The sequence below is a fragment of the Euleptes europaea genome, chromosome 9, assembly GCF_029931775.1.
Source record: "Euleptes europaea isolate rEulEur1 chromosome 9, rEulEur1.hap1, whole genome shotgun sequence".
In the NCBI taxonomy this organism is placed as follows: Eukaryota; Metazoa; Chordata; class Lepidosauria; order Squamata; family Sphaerodactylidae; genus Euleptes; species Euleptes europaea.
The window spans coordinates 87,430,763-87,450,986 of NC_079320.1; the positions used below are offsets into that span (position 1 = coordinate 87,430,763).

General features: G+C 43.4%; 1 protein-coding gene across 1 annotated transcript; it reads left to right on the forward strand.

The window, feature by feature from the left end:
• The first annotated feature begins 18,901 nt into the window (after nucleotides 1–18,901).
• On the forward strand, nucleotides 18,902–19,996 carry HS3ST1 (heparan sulfate-glucosamine 3-sulfotransferase 1). Its single transcript, XM_056855567.1, has one exon. The coding sequence runs from the start codon at nucleotides 18,902–18,904 to the stop codon at nucleotides 19,835–19,837; it is 936 nt and encodes a 311-aa protein (XP_056711545.1). The 3' UTR covers nucleotides 19,838–19,996.
• The last annotated feature ends 228 nt before the right edge of the window (nucleotides 19,997–20,224 follow it).

A 20,224-nucleotide genomic window follows, 5' to 3' on the forward strand; every position in this document is an offset into this window, starting at 1 on the left:
ATGCCTAACCCATGCTAAAAGAGTGGCTTACCAGTTTTCATAAGATACAAGCTTTCATATCACAAGGCTTCATGGAGGTAAGAACGCTCCTAAGGTATAAAGAAGCAGATTCATCTTACTATGCAGCTGGAAATAGAACTGGAGGGTATGCCAAAGAATATAATTAAATAATACTTACCCATATTGCAACATGGAGAGTATAGAAATTCAAAATGAAAATAATGCAATCTAGCAGGGAGCTCACAAATAGTAAGCATCAGCTTCTTCGGAATAACCGAGGAAGGTAACCCCGTGTTGAAATACCCACAGCTGTGGGCTTGAAATGAAGGGAAAATAAATTATTAAAGGGACATTGCCATTATAAAAAGCAGGATAAATCAAACTCTGTGTTTAACCTGCAAGGGGCCAGAGTCTTGAAGAGAAAGATGAAACATGTCTCTTGATAGTTGAGAATTTTCTTTACATCTTGGACTTGAAACGAGCGAGGCTGGTATTGCCATATGATGAAAAATTTAAGATCTCGGTCACTATGCCCATGAATGACAAAATGGATGACTACCGATGCCTCCAAAATTCAGGTTCTGATTGTGAAGTTCTTGAGCTGCCCTCAGCAAGCCCAAAAAGTCACTTACTCGAACAGTAGAGTTGAAGCAGGTAAATCTTTATTGAGGAGCTTGAAGGTATACAGCATAAGCAATCCATGGAGTCAAAGCTGCTAATGGCGGCCAAAACTACAAAGCATAACTTTAAGCATGACTATCCCAGGCACAAGGCAAAGCGGCTTGGGAACCATAAGATAACGGCGCCTGGTAGAAAGCAGGGGAGTGAACCAGCCACAATACTGAGAGGCCTGCTAGGGGCTCAAGGTCGGAGCAACAGGAGGGGAGGATGGGAGAGTGGGCTGCTTGAACAGTACAAAGAAACAAAATTTAAAAGAGCTGTGAGAACGCAATGGGCCTAACTCATGTCAAGAGCCTGTTGGACTACTTGACCCCACATAGAGAATGAACCCATATGACCTGTTACTTGACAGAACCAGGCAGGAGACAGTCAGGACCCTGACATTCTGCCCCCCTTAAGGCCCCCCTCCCACATCTGCATCAGGGCGAGGCTTTTGGGGGTACTCTTCATGAAACAGCCGAACAAGGCGAGGTGTTGCGACGTGAGGAGCCGCCACCCACTCATCATGTGCTGGCCCAAGGTGCTTCCAATGGACCAGATAAAACAACTTCCCTTTCATCAGTTTGGAATCCAAAATTTTAGACACTTCGAGATGCATCTCACCCCCCACCACAGTTGGCACCTCGGGCTTAGGCTCTGGGTGGAAATGGGGAGCTGTTATATATGGTTTGAGAAGACTGACGTGAAACACAGGGTGTACACCTCTGAGAGTTTTGGGAAGTGCCAGTTCCACAGCCACTTCATTGATCACCCTGGTGATGGTATATGGACCCACGTATTTATCACTCAATTTCTTACACGGTCTCAGGGATCGCAAATGCTTGGTGGACAAATAGACTTGGTCCCCCACTTTGAAACCCCCTCCCCGAGAACGGTGTTTATCTGCTTGTTCCTTGTATTTGCGTTTAGCTCGCTCCAGATTTTTCTGAAGCCATGGCCACGTGTTTTGAACAACCTGTACCCAATCACCCATTTCTCTTTTGACCCCCTCTTCCTGGAGTATATCCACATTTCCAAAGGGTCCAAAGTCCTTGCCGTATACCACATGGAACGGACTGTACCCGGTAGACAAATGGGGGGCATTATTGTAAGCATATTCTGCAAAAGGCAGTAAATCTACCCAATCATCTTGGTGATAGTTCACATAACAGCGTAAATAGCATTCCAACACAGAATTAACACATTCCGTTTGTCCATCCGTCTGAGGGTGATGCGCTGAAGACAACCCTTGAGGTCTAGAAACGCCTTCCAGAACTTAGCTACTAATTGTGGACCTCTGTCGAAAATTATCTTCCGTGGGAAGGAATGATATTTCATCACGTGAGTAACAAACACGCATGCCAGCTTTTGGGCCGTCGGTAAGCCCGAACACGGAACAAAATGTACTTGCTTACAAAACAAGTCCATTACCACCCACAATACTGTTTTCCCCCGGCTGGGGGGGGGGGGAGATCCATAATAAAGTCCATGGCAATGACTTCCCAGGGAACGGACGGGACTTCTAAGGGCTTAAGAAGTCCAGGGGGTTTCCCCATAAGTCTCTTTGATGTTGCGCAGGTGAGGCAACTGCGCACAAACAGGTCCACATCCGCTCTCATGTCTGGCCACCAAAACTGATGCCTCAACAAATGCAATGATTTGACAAACCCAAAATGTCCTGCGGTTTTTGCTCCATGAAACCACAACTCCCCCCTGCGAGTATTGGTTTGAGGAAGCTTTTGGTCCTTTCCCTCCTGGCCCATGGCTTCGGCCACCCTCGCGCGGAAAGCTTCCGGGAGTCTGCTTGCTGAGTCTGACTCCCCGGCCCGGCTCTGCGCCCGAGTAAGCATGGCCAATCTCGGCACCTCCCCCCATTGTTCCTGGGTGAATAACGAATCCACCGGTTGGTCGATTTGGTCTCGGTATTGGGGGAGTCAGGATAATGCATCAGCCAAACAATTTTCCTTCCCAGGGACATGTTTCAATACAAATCAGAACTTGGCAAAGAACTGCGCCCAATGAACCTGTTTGGCAGATAGCTTTCTAGACCCTTTTAGTGCTTCTAGGTTCTTGTGATTGGTCCAGACCTTAAACGGAACGTCAACCCCTTCTAGAAAATGTCTCCAAACCGAGAGGGCATGTTTTACTGCTGCAGTCTCTTTTTCCCAAATAGCCCAGTTGAGTTCTGCTTGGGAAAACATCTTGGAAAAATACGCACACGGTTGTAGCTGGCCACCCTAGTCCCTTTGGAGAAGCGCCTCCCCCATAGCTACGTCTGAAGCATCCACCTGTACAACGAAAGGTTTTTCACAATTGGGGTGTTTCAACACTGGCTCGGAGGTAAACATTTGTTTTAATTTGTTAAATGCTTGTTGACAATCTGGACTCCACTGCAATTTGGCTGATGGCAGCATAGCTGCAGGTCCCTTGCCTTTCATCCATAACAATGAAGTCAGAGGCAAGGCTATTTGCGCAGTTATGAATAAAATTGTGGTAGAAATTGGCGAAACCGAGAAATTGTTGTAATTGCTTGCGAGTAGTGGGGGCCTCCTACTCCACTACCGCCCGAACCTTCTCAGGGTCCATGGCAAGTCCCTGGTGTGATACTATATACCCCAGAAATGTAATGGAGGATTGATGGAAGTCACACTTGGAAACCTTGGCGTATAATCTGTGAGCACGCAACCGACTTAACACCTCTTTCACCAAGGCAACATGTTCTTCCATGGTCTTGGTGTATATTAAAATATCATCCAAATAAACAATCACTCATTGGAACAATAAGTCATGTAACACTTCATTAATCATTTGCATGAAGACACTTGGAGCCCCGTCAAGCCGAACGGCATGACCAAATATTCAAACATTCCAAAACAACTAGAGAAGGCTGTTTTGTGTTCATCACCTTCTCTGATTCTAATACGATGGTATGCTTCCACTAAATCAAGTTTAGTAAAAATGCAGCCTTCCTTCAGCTGAGCGAGCAGATCTGGAATGAGAGGAAGGGGGTAGGCATTAGTCTGGGTGACCGCATTGAGTCTGCGAAAATCTATGCAGAGTCGCAAATCCCCAGTCTTTTTCTTAACAAAAAAAGCAGGCGCTGAGTGAGGCGCAGAGGACGGACGGATAAATCCCCTTGCCAAGTTGGTGTCTAAATAGTCTCTTAACACTGCCTTTTCTTTAGGGCTCATAGGGTAAATCTTCCCTTTGGTGAGTTTGCCCTCTCCTACTACTTCAATAGCACAGTCAGTGGCTGGATGGGGGGGGGCAATTCATCACACTCACTCACATCAAATACATCAGCAAACTGCGCATATTCCTGGGGAGCTGAGGCGGTGGAGCCTCTACAGGCTGCTGCTCTTGCAACGCAGCCACTTGCTCCTTTAACGCCACCTCCCTCCTGTGTCGCTCACAGTGGGGTTGCGCAAAAGTGATAGTCCGGGCATTCCAGTCTATGGAAGGACTATGTCCATGCAACCAGTTCATTCCCAATACAATGGGATATTTAACAGGGGGCTATAGTGAAATGAAGCTGTTCCCAATGCTCCCCAACTCCCAAGGCAACTCGGGCGGTCCTATGAGTGACCGCCTCCCCTTAAAGTCACTACCGTCCATCTGGGCTCAGGTAATTCCACCTTCTTCACCCGTAACTTATGGGCAGTCTCTTCATTCATTAAGGTCCAGGCACAACCAGAATCAATTAGGGCCGGTACTCGGAGGATGGGTCCCCCCCTAGGTAACGCGATGGCCACCTCAATATACACATTGTCCTCATGATTGCTTACTATCACCGGAGCTCCCTGCTCAAAGTTCGGAGCGGTCTGCTGTGGAGCCCCCTTTACAGCAGGCCGACGGTGTTTTTTTGCCGGCGGGCTCCACTCGTCCTCCTCACTGGAGGAGGAAGCCTGATTTGTAATCTGCAGCTCCGATGAGCCGGCAGCTTGGTTTGTGATCCGTGGCTCCGGTGAGCTGGAAGCTTTTGATGGGTCTTGCCCTGGTTGAAGCTGCAGAGCTGTGGGTGTCCCCCATCGTCCCGGTGGGGCGCTTCTGCAGCGGGCCTGTCCCTCAGCGCGCGCCTTTTCCACTTTTCCAGCCACTGGCTGGGCTGGGGTCAGCTTCTCAACCCGGGATGGGCAACGAGCGGCAAAATGTCCCAAGCCTCTGCAAACGAGACAAGCACCACTCTGAAAATGTTTATTCCGTTCCGTCACTGACGGACCCCCTCAAAACCCAGAGCAAAAGTCTTTCGGGGCGCCTGGCCTGTCTCCACAGGGCTTGGTGTACCGTGCTGTGCGCTGCTTTGAGAGCTGCAACAACTGCTGACGATTTTCGATGTCGGCTGCATGCCGTACCCATCCCTCCATGTCCGGAGGATTCCCTTGCATAAACGCCCAGTGTTGCAACTCGGGATGGAGTCCTTCCCGAAAATATTGCACTCGGGTGGCTTCACTCCAATCCAAGATCTTACTGGAGAGCAACAAACTCGCTGGCATACTGCACCACCGACTTAGTCCTTTGGCGCAGTTGCAAAAGAGCCATCTTGGCCCATTCCCCCCGATGCGGGTCCTCGAACTGGTTACGGAGGGCCACCTTGAAGTCATCCAGGCTTCTCAAAACTCGAGAGCACAGTTCGTACTATTGCACCATCCATGCTGCTACTTCCCCCTGAAGCAACGAAGCAACGTATTGAACCCGGCTCTCGTCTGAGGGGAAAGTCGCCCCTTGTTCACGCATGAACACATACACTTGGATCAGAAAATAAGACAAAAGGGGCTTCCGGTGGTGCGCTGGGACGAGTAAGACGTTCCCTCAGGCTGTCCTGAGGGAAATCCAAGTTTGCGCTAATTTAGGGGTGATATATGCACCCCAATCCGACCCTTGCAAGTGGGTCGGACAGCAGGAACTCCCTGCAGCCCATAAACGCAGTGTGACCTCCCAAAGACTCTGAGGGAGCTTTATAAGCCCCCCAGAGCTCTGGACGCCGGTCCTGCGAGGGCACATAGGGAAAGGAATCGCCAAAACGCAACTTTGGCATAAGGCTCTACCCTCCACCACCTTAATACCAACATAAAGGACTATTTTAAGAGAAGAACCTCACCTCTCGATGCCTAAGTGAGTACAAAGAACCCTTCGTCTTTTACTGGCATTTTCGAATAACCGGGGGGTAGATGAAGATATTCCCAGTACCTCTGCTCCTCCCTTATTTTAATCGGGAAAGTTTGATTTGTAAATTCCATCAGGATTAGCGGCAGGAGCCTTATCAAACAGATCAGCTTAAATCAAAACAAAGAGTTGGAAGGACGCTTAGATGACGGACTAAAATCTCTACCAATGAGAAGCAACTCTGAGGGAAGGGGAGGGCGAATTTCTTCCTGATTCTCTGGTGAAAAAGAATTTCCTGCCACGTTAGCAGCAAGGGATTCATCAGACCGGAAGCCCCTCTATACCACCCTCTCTATCATCTGAGTCACAACAACAGGAAGCAAGCTGGAGGACCGAATACGCGTCGCACTTGAGTAACACAGAAATAATTCCTGAAGGAAATAACCATCGAGATGAGGCGGTAGAAGGTCCACGGCAAATACAACTTCCGGAATACTTCCTGGTAGATCCGACCTAGAGCGTCCAGTAAAACTCGTTGGTATTTCAAAACTTTACTAAGCTGTTTTAAAGCCAAATTCAGCTCTTTTCAACCCGAAAAAATTATTAAGCTGATCATTGAATTACCCTCTATTAACCACCATCTGGAGGGCCCTGTCTGAGGACATGACTTTTACCAGCCTTATTCCAATGTAAATGTCTGGAACCCGACCCCGTTCTGGCTCACTGCATAGCCCTGCCTATACTAAACTGAAGGACTCAGCACAAGTTTTAGCTATGGATAAGAAATTACAGGATATGTTAGCCAAACAAACAGAGGCAACAAATAAGCAGCTTGAACAGATGTCTACACAGATGGCACAGTTAACTTCTATGATGACAAATCTAGGCCAAGCATCTCAAGCTATTGACCATAAATTGGATGTGGTAACAGGAGATCTTAAAGAAGTAAAAACTCAAATGAGTATTATGCAGTCAGATATGCAAGCAATGGATTCATCAATAAAGAAAGTGATGGAAGAGCATAAGGATACAAAGAAAAAATTAGCAAGCCAAGAAAAACAGATTGAAACAATACAATTAAATCAGACAACAGTAAAAGATCAAATAGCCATGATGGAGATGAGAGTGAGAGAGGCCAACCTTCGTCTGCGCAACCTTCCAGATATGATGGGAGATAACAAAGAAACTGTAGTCCCAAATCTGGCTTACCTGTTTCAGATGGACGAACAAGAATTGAACCAAGCTATTAACAGAGTATACAGAATACCATTACCTGCTAGAATGAAAAGATCTAAGCCAAGAGACCTGATGATAGTGTTCTATGACACTAGGATTAAGGATAAGATAATGAAGATGCATTATGACAACCCGGTGTCAGCAGGAGACATTCCTCTAATTTTATTAAAGGACATACCAAGACATTTACTCTCACAGAGGAATAATTATAAAGAATTTGTGTCTGTTCTGAAAGCTAATGGTATCAAATATCGCTGGATTATGCCACAAGGCTTGGCTTTTACCTACAAAGAAATGAAAATGACAATTACATCTACATCAGATGTGGGAAAATTTCTGAGAAAATATAAATCAGATCTTAAAGGATTAACTGGGGATCAAAAGGAAGAGGAAGAAGAACAAGAAGAAGAAGAAGAACCACAGGGAGCAGCAGGAGGAACTAAATTATAGACTGCATATTTTGCTTCAATAATCATTGTACCATGGCAAAAGTAATTTCTTGGAATGTGAATGGTTTGAATGAAAAAACTAAAAGGGCTAGAATTTTTAAATATCTACAGAAGTATAAATACTCCCTAATTTGTTTACAAGAGACTCATATAGCAAAAAAACACAAAAAATATTTGGATAGACAAATGCTTGGACAAGCATTTGTGGCATCGGCCGAAACAAAAACTAAGGGAGTAGTAATATATGCTCATTCTAGCCTTAGTCCTGAACTACTATATAAAGACAACGAAGGGAGAATTGTAATTATAAAAACCAAAATATTGGGGCAAAAGACGATTGTGGTAGGAATATATGCTCCCAATGAAGGAAAAACAAAATTTTATGGACAATGGCATGAACTGATCTCTCAGTATGCCAATGACCAGATTTTATTGATGGGTGACTTAAATGGCGTTATTCTCCCAATTTTGGATAAAAAATCAAAAGCAAAAGACGAAAATGAAGGATGTTTACCTAAAACTTTCTTCACCATGGCTACAGAATTGGAATTACAAGACATCTGGAGAACAATGAATACTACAGCCAAAGAATATACCTTTTATTCAGCGAGACATGACTCACACTCCAGAATAGACATGATTTGGTCTAGTAAATCAATTTTTACGCAACTACGTAAAATACATATTTTACCAAGAACTTTTTCTGATCACAATCCGGTTACGTTTGAGTGGAACAATAAACAAGCATTCAGATGGCGATTGAATGATAAACTTTTAAAGGAAAATAAGATTCAAAAAGAATTATATGATCTGATTAAAGATTTTTTTGAAGTCAATCTTAATGGAGAAACTACGTTGAATATAGTGTGGGATGCGTTTAAAGCAGTTCTAAGAGGATTTATGATACAGAAACATGCAGCGTGGAGGAAAACTCAACTACAATTTACCAATAACATACTTTGGGATTTACAAAATTTGGAACAAAAACTTGTTATGGCTTTACAAGAAGAAGAGAAAAATGAAATACAAATGAAGATTTCTGTATCTAAACATCAATTAAATTTGGTCATAATGGAGGAAATGAACAAAAACTTAAAATTTGCCAAACAAAAATATTTTGAACATGCTAATAAACCTGGGAAATTTTTAGCAACACAACTGAAAGACTCATTTCAGAAGAAGATTATAACAAAAATTCAAACGGCTAAAGGACCAGTTCATTCAACTACAGATATACAAAAAGAATTTGTTTCATTTTACACTAAGCTTTATCAGAAAGAAAATATTTCAAAACAGAAAATAGATAAGTTTTTAAGTTCAATACAGATGAATATTCTTTCAACAGACCAACGAGAATGGATAGATGCTCCAATCACAAGGGAAGAAATACAAGAAGCAATAATGAAACAAAAGCCGGATAAGACACCTGGACCAGATGGAATAACTGCTCTATTTTATAGAACATTTAGTGACAACTTAGCAGACTTTTTTGCATCACTTTGCAATACAATTTTGGATAAGGGAGTAGCCCCAGAAACTTGGTCGCATGCATATATATCGTTGATACCTAAGGAAGGAAGAGACCCAGAAAGAACATCAAATTATAGACCTATTTCGTTGTTAAATGTGGATTATAAGGTTTATGCCTCGGTCTTATCGAATAGGATAAGAAAATTTATTAAAGACCTTATACACGAAGATCAGGCGGGCTTTGTTCCAGGAAGGCAAATTAAAGACAATATAAGAATCTTATTGGACTCATTAGAATATTATGATCAGAATATACAACGATCAGCCGCCTTTGTATTTTTGGATGCGGAAAAAGCCTTTGATATGGTCTCATGGAACTTTATGGAAAAAACATTGGTAAAATTAAATTTTGGAGACCATTTTTTGAAAGGTATATCAGCTATTTACACATCCCAACATGCGAAAATTTTGGTGAATGAATCAATGTCGGAAAATTGTCAAATTAAGAAAGGAACTAGACAAGGCTGCCCTTTGTCTCCGTTATTATTTTTGTTGGTGTTGGAAACATCATGTTGTAAACTAAGGAGTATGGAGGACATTCGCGGTCTAAAAATTAAAAAACATGAATTTAAATTGAGAGCATTCGCGGATGACCTCCTGTTAATTCTGGAAAACCCAACACAATCAATGAAGTTACTACAAGAGACTCTGGACGATTTTGGGGAAATATCGGGATTTAAAGTTAATCAAGAAAAAACAAAGACAATATTCAAGAATTTATCAGAAATAGAACAACAGGAATTCGTCTCGTTTACAGGTTGGGAGAAGGCCAATAAAGTTAAATATCTGGGAATCTGGATCTCAGCGAAGAACAAAGAATTGTTAACCAACAACTACTTTAAATTATGGGGTAAAATAAAAACTGATATGACTATTTGGTCAAATAAAAAGTTGTCACTATTGGGACGTATTTCAACAATTCAAATGAATGTGTTACCAAGGATGCTCTTCTTATTCCAAAATTTGCCTATAATATCACATGTTAAATACTTTGATACTTGGAGGAAGGACATTTTAAACTTCATCTGGCAAGGGAAAAAACCGAGGATTGCTTATAAATACTTGGTGGACCTTAAAGTTAGAGGAGGTTTAGCACTACCAAACTTTCAACTTTACGCTGAAGCGGTAGCCTTAACATGGCTAAAAGACTGGATAACCTTATCAAATACACGTTTACTGGAGCTTGAAGGCTTTAATAATATTAGTGGATGGCATGGCTATTTATGATATGACAAAATTAAGATACAAGCATCATTTAGGAATCATATAATCAGGTCCTCTCTACTGCGTATCTGGATGAAATATAAACATATTTTGGAACCAACAACTCCGATGTGGATTTCACCGCAAGAAATGCTAACACTACGTCCACTTAGACTGGACAAATTTATAATTTACCAGGAATTAATTAATTGTGAGGGGAAAAAATGTTCATTAAAGGAATTTCAATTTCTCAAAGAGGATTTACAATGGTTGCAATATTGTCAGATTAAATCAGTTTTTGTACAAGATATGAAAAATGGATTTTCTAAAGAAAAGTCCCCTTTCCACAAGATGTTACTAGAAAACAATCTGAAACTGATCTCTAAAATGTACAATCTACTTTTAACATTATATTGTGAGCAGGAGATAATTAAACCAACTATGATTGATTGGGCTCAAAATATCGGACATGATATTGCTTTTAATAAATGGGAAAGACTTTGGTCAAAAGATTTGAAAGGAATAAACGCGCAATCAATTCGAGAAAACATTTATAAAATGATGTATAGATGGCATTTAACACCTAAGAAGATGGCAAAGATATATAAAGTGACATCCCCTAAATGTTGGAAATGTAATACGGAAATTGGTTCCTTTTACCATATGTGGTGGACTTGTGATAAAGCTAAAGATTTTTGGGATATGATATACAATGAACTGAGACTAATAGTACAAAAAAATATACCCAAAACACCAGAAATGATGCTATTAAGTATGATACCTGACGACTTGCTAATACAAAGAACTTTTTTGATCTATGCTACAACAGCTGCGAGACTGCTTTATGCAGCAAAATGGAAGGGGGCAGAAATTCCCGAGAAAAAAGACTGGATTGGGAAAATGTTTGAATTGGTGGAAATGGCAAAACTTACAGCCATTTTAAATGAAAAAGACAATGTTCGATTTTTAGGGGAATGGGAGGATTGGATGAAATATTGTGAATATGAATTAAAACTGGGAAAAATGGAAGAATACTTATTAATCTGATCTAGAAGACACAATTAATATTAAAAGTTATAATCATTTATATTAATAGAAGATGTTTTATGAAAGTTAAATGAATTTATGATAGTTAAGATCAGACCAATTACTATGGGATGAATATTTTATTAAGAGGCGGAGAGAGGTGATGGGGAAGCCATAAATTTTCCTCTAATTTGTTTTTTTTTTGGTTATGAATTCAAGAAATTATAACAACATAGAGTTAGAATTTTGAATTTCATATTGCTTTTATTGTTATTTACTATCATGGAAAATTTGTATTATAAAAACCAATAAAATTATTATATATATAAAAAAAAGAAAATAAGACAAAAGGTCGCTCGACCTATCAAACATCACCTTTAACTCACGCCGAGGTGGGGGCGCTGGACCCGGCGCCCCCAGCGGCGGCGGTGGCTGAACCGGCTGGCCTCCTGGAACTGCCGGAGGCTGTGAGGCTGCTGCCACCGTAGATCACCCAATTTGCGCCACATTTCTTGCATCAAGGTTTGCATGGCATCCATCCTTTCTGCCATCTCTTCCTTCTCAAAATGCAGTTGACAGTGTTCTTCTTCCATCTCATGTCGCCAGACCGCTTCCTTTCGGGCCGGATCCTCCTCAAACCTCATGCTCAAAAAACCCTGCCTCCAACTGTCCTTCCCTGACAGCCAGGGCCGGGGGGATTCTAGCCAGGTGCTGAGCCGGGTGGTCTTGGGTTGCGCGCCCGAGCCAGAGCCACTCGGCTTCTCCCCCACCGGCTTTTCTGTCTTGGAGTCAGGACTGGGCCCGCCCGGCACCGTCTTGTCCTCCTCCTTACCATCTCCATCCCCCGCCATAGCCACTCTCGCGTTGGGAGTGGGAGAGGGGTACGAAGTAAAGGATTAGCAGCTTAATGTGAAGTTCTTGAGCTGCCCTCAGCAAGCCCAAAAAGTCACTTGCTCGAACAGGTAGAGTTGAAGCAGGTAAATCTTTATTGAGGAGCTTGAAGGTATACAGCATAAGCAATCCACGAAGTCAAAGCTGCTAATGGCGGCCAAAACTACAAAGCATAACTTTAAGCATGACACTATCCCAGGCACAAGGCAAAGCGGCTTGGGAACCATAAGATAACGGCGCCTGGTAGAAAGCAGGGGAGTGAACCAGCCACAATACTGAGAGGCCTGCTAGGGGCTCAAGGTCGGAGCAACAGAGGGGAGGATGGGAGAGTGGGCTGCTTGAACAGTACAAAGAAACAAAACTTAAAAGAGCTGTGAGAACGTAATGGGCCTAACTCATGTCAAGAGCCTGTTGGACTACTTGACCCCACATAGAGAATGAACCCATATGACCTGTTACTTGACAGAACCAGGCAGGAGACAGTCAGGACCCTGATGAGACAGTCAGGATCCTGACACTGATCCTCGTTCGGTGTTCGCCGATGCGAAGCCTAATCTGACGTGTTGTACAACCAATGTACATTTTTGGGACTGGACAAGAGCAAAGAAGGGCATATACAATGCATGATGAGGCACAATTTGAAAACTGCTTTAAAGTATAGGTGAATTTTCCATCCATTGCTGTGACTTGTTTAACGGGCAAGCTGTAAGAGCACACTGAGCACCCGTTACATTTGAAATGCCCCCAAGCCGAGATGCGTGATTTCTCGGGCAAAAAATCAGTCTTAATAAGTTGATCCCTTAAAGAAGAGGTCTTTCTTAATCCTAAAAGGGGAGGTAAGGTGCATCCGGGTATATGTTCAATGACATTCCAATTGCCAAAGCAGCCATTTTCTCCAGGTGAACTGATCTCTATAGGTTGGAGATCAGTTGTAATAGCAGATCTTCAGCTAGTACCTGGAGGTTGGCAACCCTACATTCCACACATACATGATTCTAGTCTTTGTTTCTTTTTCTTTGTTTCTTACTTGTATAAAAGGAGATTAATGATTCTGCCAAAAAGCAGTCATACAACTTCTTTAAAAAAAAAAGAAAAAGAGGAAGTCTCTAATATGCAGGCTAGATCAAACTGGATTTAAACTGTGCCATTTTGTGCTTTTAAAGTGTATGAAAGCTCTGTGGTGCTTCTTTCAGGTCACATTCATGAGAGAACTATATTTCGTAGCTGAAATCTTTTTTGCAGGGTTAATTATCATTGGGAGAGACAGTTTGACGAGCAGTGGCATGTACTGCAATGAATCACACTGAATAAATAATGGCCATTATTTTGGTAATTAATATGAGGAAGCCAAAGAACCAATTAAGAAAATGTAGTCACTTAGGTTGCAAATGACTCATATCTCATACTACAACTTAACCTGAGTGTAATTCTTCTCCATATTTGCTAATTTAGTGGACAGAATAAAGATCTAATAAATTGAATCTGCTAACGGTGGAGTCTTTGTCCAGCACAAAGCAACAAGAGAAGGCTCCTTCCACCAGAATAAGTCTCACTTTTAGTGGAATGGATCCGTAAGATCCAATCCACTGATCCTACAAGTAATTTTATTGTGGTGGTGAAAAGTTGCAGCAAAGTTATGGTGACCCCATAGGGTTTTTCAAGGCAAGAGGTGAGCAGAGGTGGTTTGCCATTGCCTGCCTCTGCATAGTGATCCTGGACTTCCTTGGTGGTCTCTCATCCAAGTACCAACCAGGGCTGGCCCTGCTTAGCATATGAGATAAGGCTAGCCTGGGCCATCCAGGGATATTCTGTTGTATACACTTGCATCTCCAGTGCATGGGAGGTTTTGCCTTGGGTTTACTGCTCTCTAGATGCACATTTTCCCCATCCAAATTCTCATAACTCTGCATGGGGGCTTATTCTTGAGTTCTGAAAATTCGGATGGGGAAAATGTGCATCTAGAGAGCGGCAAATCCAAGGCCAAACCTCCCATGCATAAATGGCCTTGGAGAACAGATTGGTTGAGATTTGCTAGGTATAATTGTTTGATTGGAGAAAAAATTGGCAGATAAGTAATATAATCATAGCAACAAAAACGTTTGTGAAGTGGTACGGTCACCATTGCTTTCATAATGTTATTGCAATCCTAACGTCTATTTATACTAGAGAGTGAGAGGTTTAGAGAACAGTGTTTAATGCTCCAAGTCACAAACAACAATCCTCTGTCCTTACTGCCATGAAGTTGATGCTCTTTCTTGGAAATTTAGTTTGTGTTTAGGGTTATTTATTTTAATTTCTGGAAATTTATATCTTGCCTTTCCGTTTTGTGTACTGCAATAACATCAAAACAGAGAAGAAAATGTAAAAGAGGAAGACTAATGAATAAGGAACCATGGCAAGAAATAAAACCAGCAGCAAGCACATAAACTAAAGCAGTAATCAGAATATCTTAAACCCAGTGATTTGTAAGCAGAAATAAAATACCAGGTATTTCCCAACCTAGACCTGGCAACCCTAGCACCCACTGATTAATGTTTACTTGCACATTGCAATTTCATCTCAGTAATGCCCCATCTGCTCAGGAGGAAGAATTGTGGTACACAGAAACCCAGGGCAAACAGCTCCTCATGTCTTAATGCAGCTTAGTTTCATTTTAGTGGCTTAATTAGGGAGTTGGTCTTCAACATTTCTAAATCTGGGACCCATCTCGAACACCCTGGTGGCCCACTGAGCTGTAAGTACATTAGAGGAAGTCATGCAATATCAGAATCAAGTGAAAGGAAGAGGAGCCAGAGGTGGGGGGTCTCCATGCTGCAAGAATACACAGCACTGGAGGGCCAAGCTAGGCTGAAATGAGAAAGCACAGAGCAGAGAGGGGGTCTCTGGACCTGCCTGTGCTGGGCTGGTGGGACCACTAGGCAAATTGAGGCAATTCCCTGAGGCACCAGATTTCAAGCTGTGCCAAAATGGCAGGAGGAGCCTCCTCTGCTGGCTTGAAGAGAAGGCTGGTTTTAGCTGGCTTCTAGGATCTCCAGATTGTTGACTCTGGTCTTTTATAGCTGCCACGATGGGAAATGGAGGGCTTTTGAAGAACATCTGCTTTTATTTTTACATTACTAATTTTGAATACCCAGTTAAGTAAGATGTTAATTTGAGACCCCTCACTTTTCTCGCTTTTGAATGAGGGGTGATGATGCTGCCAAATTCATAGTTTGCCTAGGGTGCCAAAAAACCTTGGGCTGGCACTGTGTTTGTGATAAAAAGAAATTTCTCCACTGCAAGGTGACCTTTTCTGCCATCCTTGTTGTACTTTCAGTGTGTGCAAGAGGGAAGATAGAAGGGCATGCATAAAGAACAGGGACTCCATTGCCGTTCTTTTCCTAAAAAGAGAGCCAGCGTGGTGTAGTGGTTAAGAGCTGTGGACTCTGATCTGGAGAACCGGGTTTGATTCCCCACTCCTTCACATGACCGGCAGAGGCTAATCTGGTGAACTGGATTTGTTTTCCTGCTCCTACACACAAAGCCAGCTGGGTGACCTTGGGCTAGTCACAGCTCTCCTAGAGCTCTTTCAGCCGCACCTACCTCACAGGGTGTCTGTTGTGGGTGAGGGGAAGGGAAGGTGATTGTAAGCCGGTTTGAGTCTCCCTTAAGTGGTAGAGAAAGTCGGCATATAAAAACCAACTCTTCTTCTTCTTCCATCAAAATGGTGACTCTGTAGGAGCTCACAAGCAAGTGAGGCTCCATTACCCACCTGGGGATCATGACTCATAGATTGAAGACCACTGGTTTGGGGTATCCAAGCCCTCTAAGACCACCTTGGGAGGCCCCCTCATCAGGTTATTATGGGATGTGCAAACCTGCTCACCCCTAGGCTTAGTCCCTCCCCAGAACTAAATTTTTTTCAGGTCCTTTTAGTAGTTGACCCCTTTCCATTGAGTTTTTGCTGCCTGGTGTCTTGCACTTGCTGTTGTTCTTTCTTCTTTGTATCCTGTACCCTTCCACAGAATGCCAGTAATATCTTCATAGAATCATAGAGTTGGGAGGGACCACCAGGGTCATCTAGTCCAACCCCCTGCACACTGCAGGAATTTCACAACTACCTCTCCCACACACACCCAGTGACCCTACTTCATGCCTAGAAGATGGCCAAGATGCCTTCCCTCTCATCACCTGCCTAAGGTCATAGAATCAGCATTGCTGACAGATGGCCATCTAGCCTCTGCTTAAAAACCTCCAGGGAAGGAGCACTTACCACCTCCTGAGGACGCCTGTTCCACTGAGGAACCGCTCTAACTGTTAGAATATTCTTCCTAATGTCTAGATGGAAAATCTTTTGATTTAATTTTAACCCGTTGGTTCTGGTCCGACCTTCTGGGGCAACAGAAAACAACTCAGCACCATCCTCTATATGACAGCCCTTCAAGCACTTGAAGATTGTTACCATATCCCCTCTCAGTCTTCTCCTCTTCAGGTTAAACATACCCAGCTCCTTCAACCTTTCCTCATAGGACTTGGTCTCCAGACCCCTCACCATCTTTGTTGCCCTCCTCTGGTCACATTCCCGCTTAAATATTAGATGTTGCAGAATTGCAGGGCAGGGTTCCTGACATAGGAAAGGGAAAAGATCAGCATTTCAGCTGCCCAAACAACAAGAACAGAAAGTTCAACTGTAACAGTTGTAGACACCCTTTCCCATTACTCTCTATCTTAATTCTGATTAAGTAAATATTTATCAATACTTCTATGCTGTCTTCTCCTCCTGCGGTTGTGATTTCTTGTGGCCACCTGGCACAGTTTTAGTGAGGTTTAGTCGATGAGGCCAGATGTAGTGGACGAGCTGTGTAGAAGTATCCAGTCCACTACATCTAGATTTGACCCTTGCCCCTCATGGCTGATACAATTAAGCCTGGTTGGGTTGGGCTAGTAGGTCTAGGAAATAATAAATGCCTCTTTGAGGAGGGTGTGGTCCCACCTGCTTTGAAAGAGGCAGTTGTGAGATCACTCCTATAGAAATTTTTCCTAGACTCAAATGATCTAAGTCACTACCACCTGGGGGCCACCATTCCATTGTTGGGCAAAGTGCCCAAGTATGTGGTTGCTAGGCATCTTCAGGTGGTCTTGAATGAGGGAGGTTATCTAGACACATTTCAGTCCAGATTCTGGCTGGGTGTGGGACAGAAACAGCCGTGGTCACCCTGATTATCTGACAGGGGAGTGATGGAGGAGTGCACCCCTGTGCTTGGTGGCTTTCAACATTGGCCGTGGTATCCTTCTGGAGAGGCTGGCTGGATTGGGAGTGGGGAGGCACTGAATCTGTACTTGACGGGCTGATTCTAGAAGGTAGCACAGGGGGCAGCTGCTCAACCCCATGGCATTTATGCCGCAGGAGCCCACCGAGGTCTATCATGACCCTCGTGCTGTTTAACATGACATGAAACAGATTGGTAATTCAGAGTGAAGTGCCACCCATAAGGGAATGACACTGAGCTCTGTTATAGCTGAGTTAGGCGAGTCAGTAGAAGTCCCAAACGCTAGATTCTGAGAGGTGTGCGGGGGGGGGGGGAATAAGCAAGTGGGGGTGCCTTTCTACAGCTACAGTAGATGTGCATCACATTTGCGGCCCTTCTGAGGGTTAGAGCATGCTTCTCCATGAGAAACTATTCGCTTTCAATGCAACTTTCAAGTACACAACTTGAAATTCCATGGGAGAAGGAGTTGCTTGGGAGATGATTGCAAGGACGCAGGCACTGTAATGGTTAATAGGGGTGTGATTCTCCAGCCATTGAGCTCGCTTGGTGAAGGTAGGTGGGCATCAGCTTTGTTCTCCTTGATTGATGGATTGTAAAATTTATTTATTTATTTCTATTATTTATAGTCCACCGGCGTGGCTTACTGGTGCTGGCATGAATTCCCCCTGTGCCAGCGTAAGTGCCCCTTATCCTGGGATAAATGGGCACTTATGTCTGCGCGGAGTCACACCAGGGGGGTTAGTGATGAATTGCTTACACAACAGCAATGGCTTGATGGCTTCTCTTGCTGCTGTAGCAGAGCCAGCTGTTTCCAATTAGGCTGATCTCACAGGTGTTGCTTCAGCCCTGCTCTGCCTCATCACTGCTGTCAAGGAGGGCTCTACGTTGGGCTTGCACTCTCGCACTTTGGCGTTGTTGTTGCATTTCCAGTTGAACCCGTCTCTTCCTCCAATACAGTGGCTTTGTCGAGGCCTCTGGGGACCCTGCTTGTTGTGAGGTGTCAGGCCCAGCTGGAGTCCTTGAGCCAGCAGGCTGCAGTCACGGCGAGCCATCTCCTGACTGTGGCTGTCTCTCCGTGACTTTTGCCTGCAGGTGTCCCTCTGTGTTCTGGCTGTTCACAGTGTGACATCACATCATTGCTAAGTGCTGCCCCCTAAAACTCCAGTTAAAAAGACTAGGCAAGTGGATGATGTGAAAGACCCTTTTCTGCCTGAGACCCCGGAGAGCCATTGCTGGTCTGAGTGGACAATACTGACTTTGCTGGACCAAGGGTCTGATAAGTATAAGGCAGCTTCATGTGTTCACTCTTTCACTTGGGGGTTCAACGACATCCATAAATAGAAGACACAATATAAAACGTGTTTCTGGGATCTAGATTCATGAATTGAAGTGATAATTCTAACATGCCTTTTCTTTTACATTCCTAGTGAACAACCCATTTAAAAAAGACGCGTTTGCTCCCCAAGTGTTCTTCTACTTCCAAGGTGGCTCTTTGCAGCAGTCCTTTCATGTCTCATTTGCTGGCACGGTGACAGAAGACTCTGGGCCTCCGCCATGGCCGTTGTTTTGCTGGGAGCGGCCTTGCTTATTGTTCAGCCTCAAGCAGTGCCTTCGAGACCCACTGTCAGTTCTAAGGGTGAAGCTACAGCGCAACCAGCTCAGAAAGAGCCCTTTAAGAAAAATGACTTCAAAGAAACCATCCGCCCAAATGGGACATTCCAGCAACTTCCGCAAACGGTCATCATTGGAGTCCGGAAAGGTGGAACCAGAGCCCTACTAGAGATGCTAAGCCTCCATCCAGATATAGCAGCCGCAGAGAGTGAAGTCCATTTTTTTGACTGGGAAGAGCATTTCCGAAATGGATTGCAGTGGTATACTAACCAAATGCCATTCTCTTATCCACACCAGATAACAGTAGAGAAAACCCCAGCATATTTCACCTCCCCTGAAGTGCCTGAAAGAGTTTATAGCATGAACAAACTCATCAGATTGCTGCTTATTTTGCGAGACCCCACTGAGAGAGTGTTATCGGACTACACTCAAGTGTTTTTCAACCACATGCAGAAACATAAGCCGTATCCCTCTATTGAAGAGCTCCTTGTTAAAGATGGAGAACTCAACGTGAACTACAAGGCAATAAACAGGAGCTTGTATTACGTTCACATGCAAAATTGGTTGAAGTATTTTCCTCTGCATCACATTCACATTGTAGATGGGGACAAGCTGATCAAAGATCCTTTCCCAGAAATAGTAAAGGTAGAAAGGTTTTTGAAGTTGACCCCTCAGATAAATTCTTCAAACTTTTACTTCAATAAAACAAAAGGTTTTTACTGCCTAAGAGACAGTGGTAGGGATCGGTGTTTACACGAGTCGAAAGGACGAGCACACCCCAAAGTAGATCCAGTTTTACTTGAAAAATTGCATGGATATTTTCATGAACCTAATCGGAAATTTTTTGAGCTTGTGGGCAGAACGTTTGACTGGCACTAAATATGGTGGTAAGTTAGAGAAGGTTCTGAGGAGCCCACGATGTATGCATTTAGAAGAGGAGGGCATGTAAGCTATAATTTATTTGTAAAATCCATAAATTACTTCTGTACAGTATTAGATTATTAATTTCCATATAAACTAGTAATATTTTTCTACTTGTTAAAAAATTTTGTAATGTTTTTCATGGTTGTTAACACCGTGTATTATGTCTATATGAAGAAACAAAATATTTCGTGAAGCAAAGTCTCTAGAGATTGTGGCTTTTAAGTGTATGTACAAAATACATATGCAATATTATATAATCTTAAAAATGCATCATCTGCTTTCCCCAAAATGCCAAGGTTTTGTTGAAGCTGTATGCAGTCTTCAGTTGAACATGTTAGAATC

What these genes read in the sequence shown, in the direction of transcription:
- HS3ST1 (XM_056855567.1), top strand. Translation starts at nt 18,902, where the DNA reads ATGGCCGTTGTTTTGCTGGGAGCGGCCTTGCTTATTGTTCAGCCTCAA.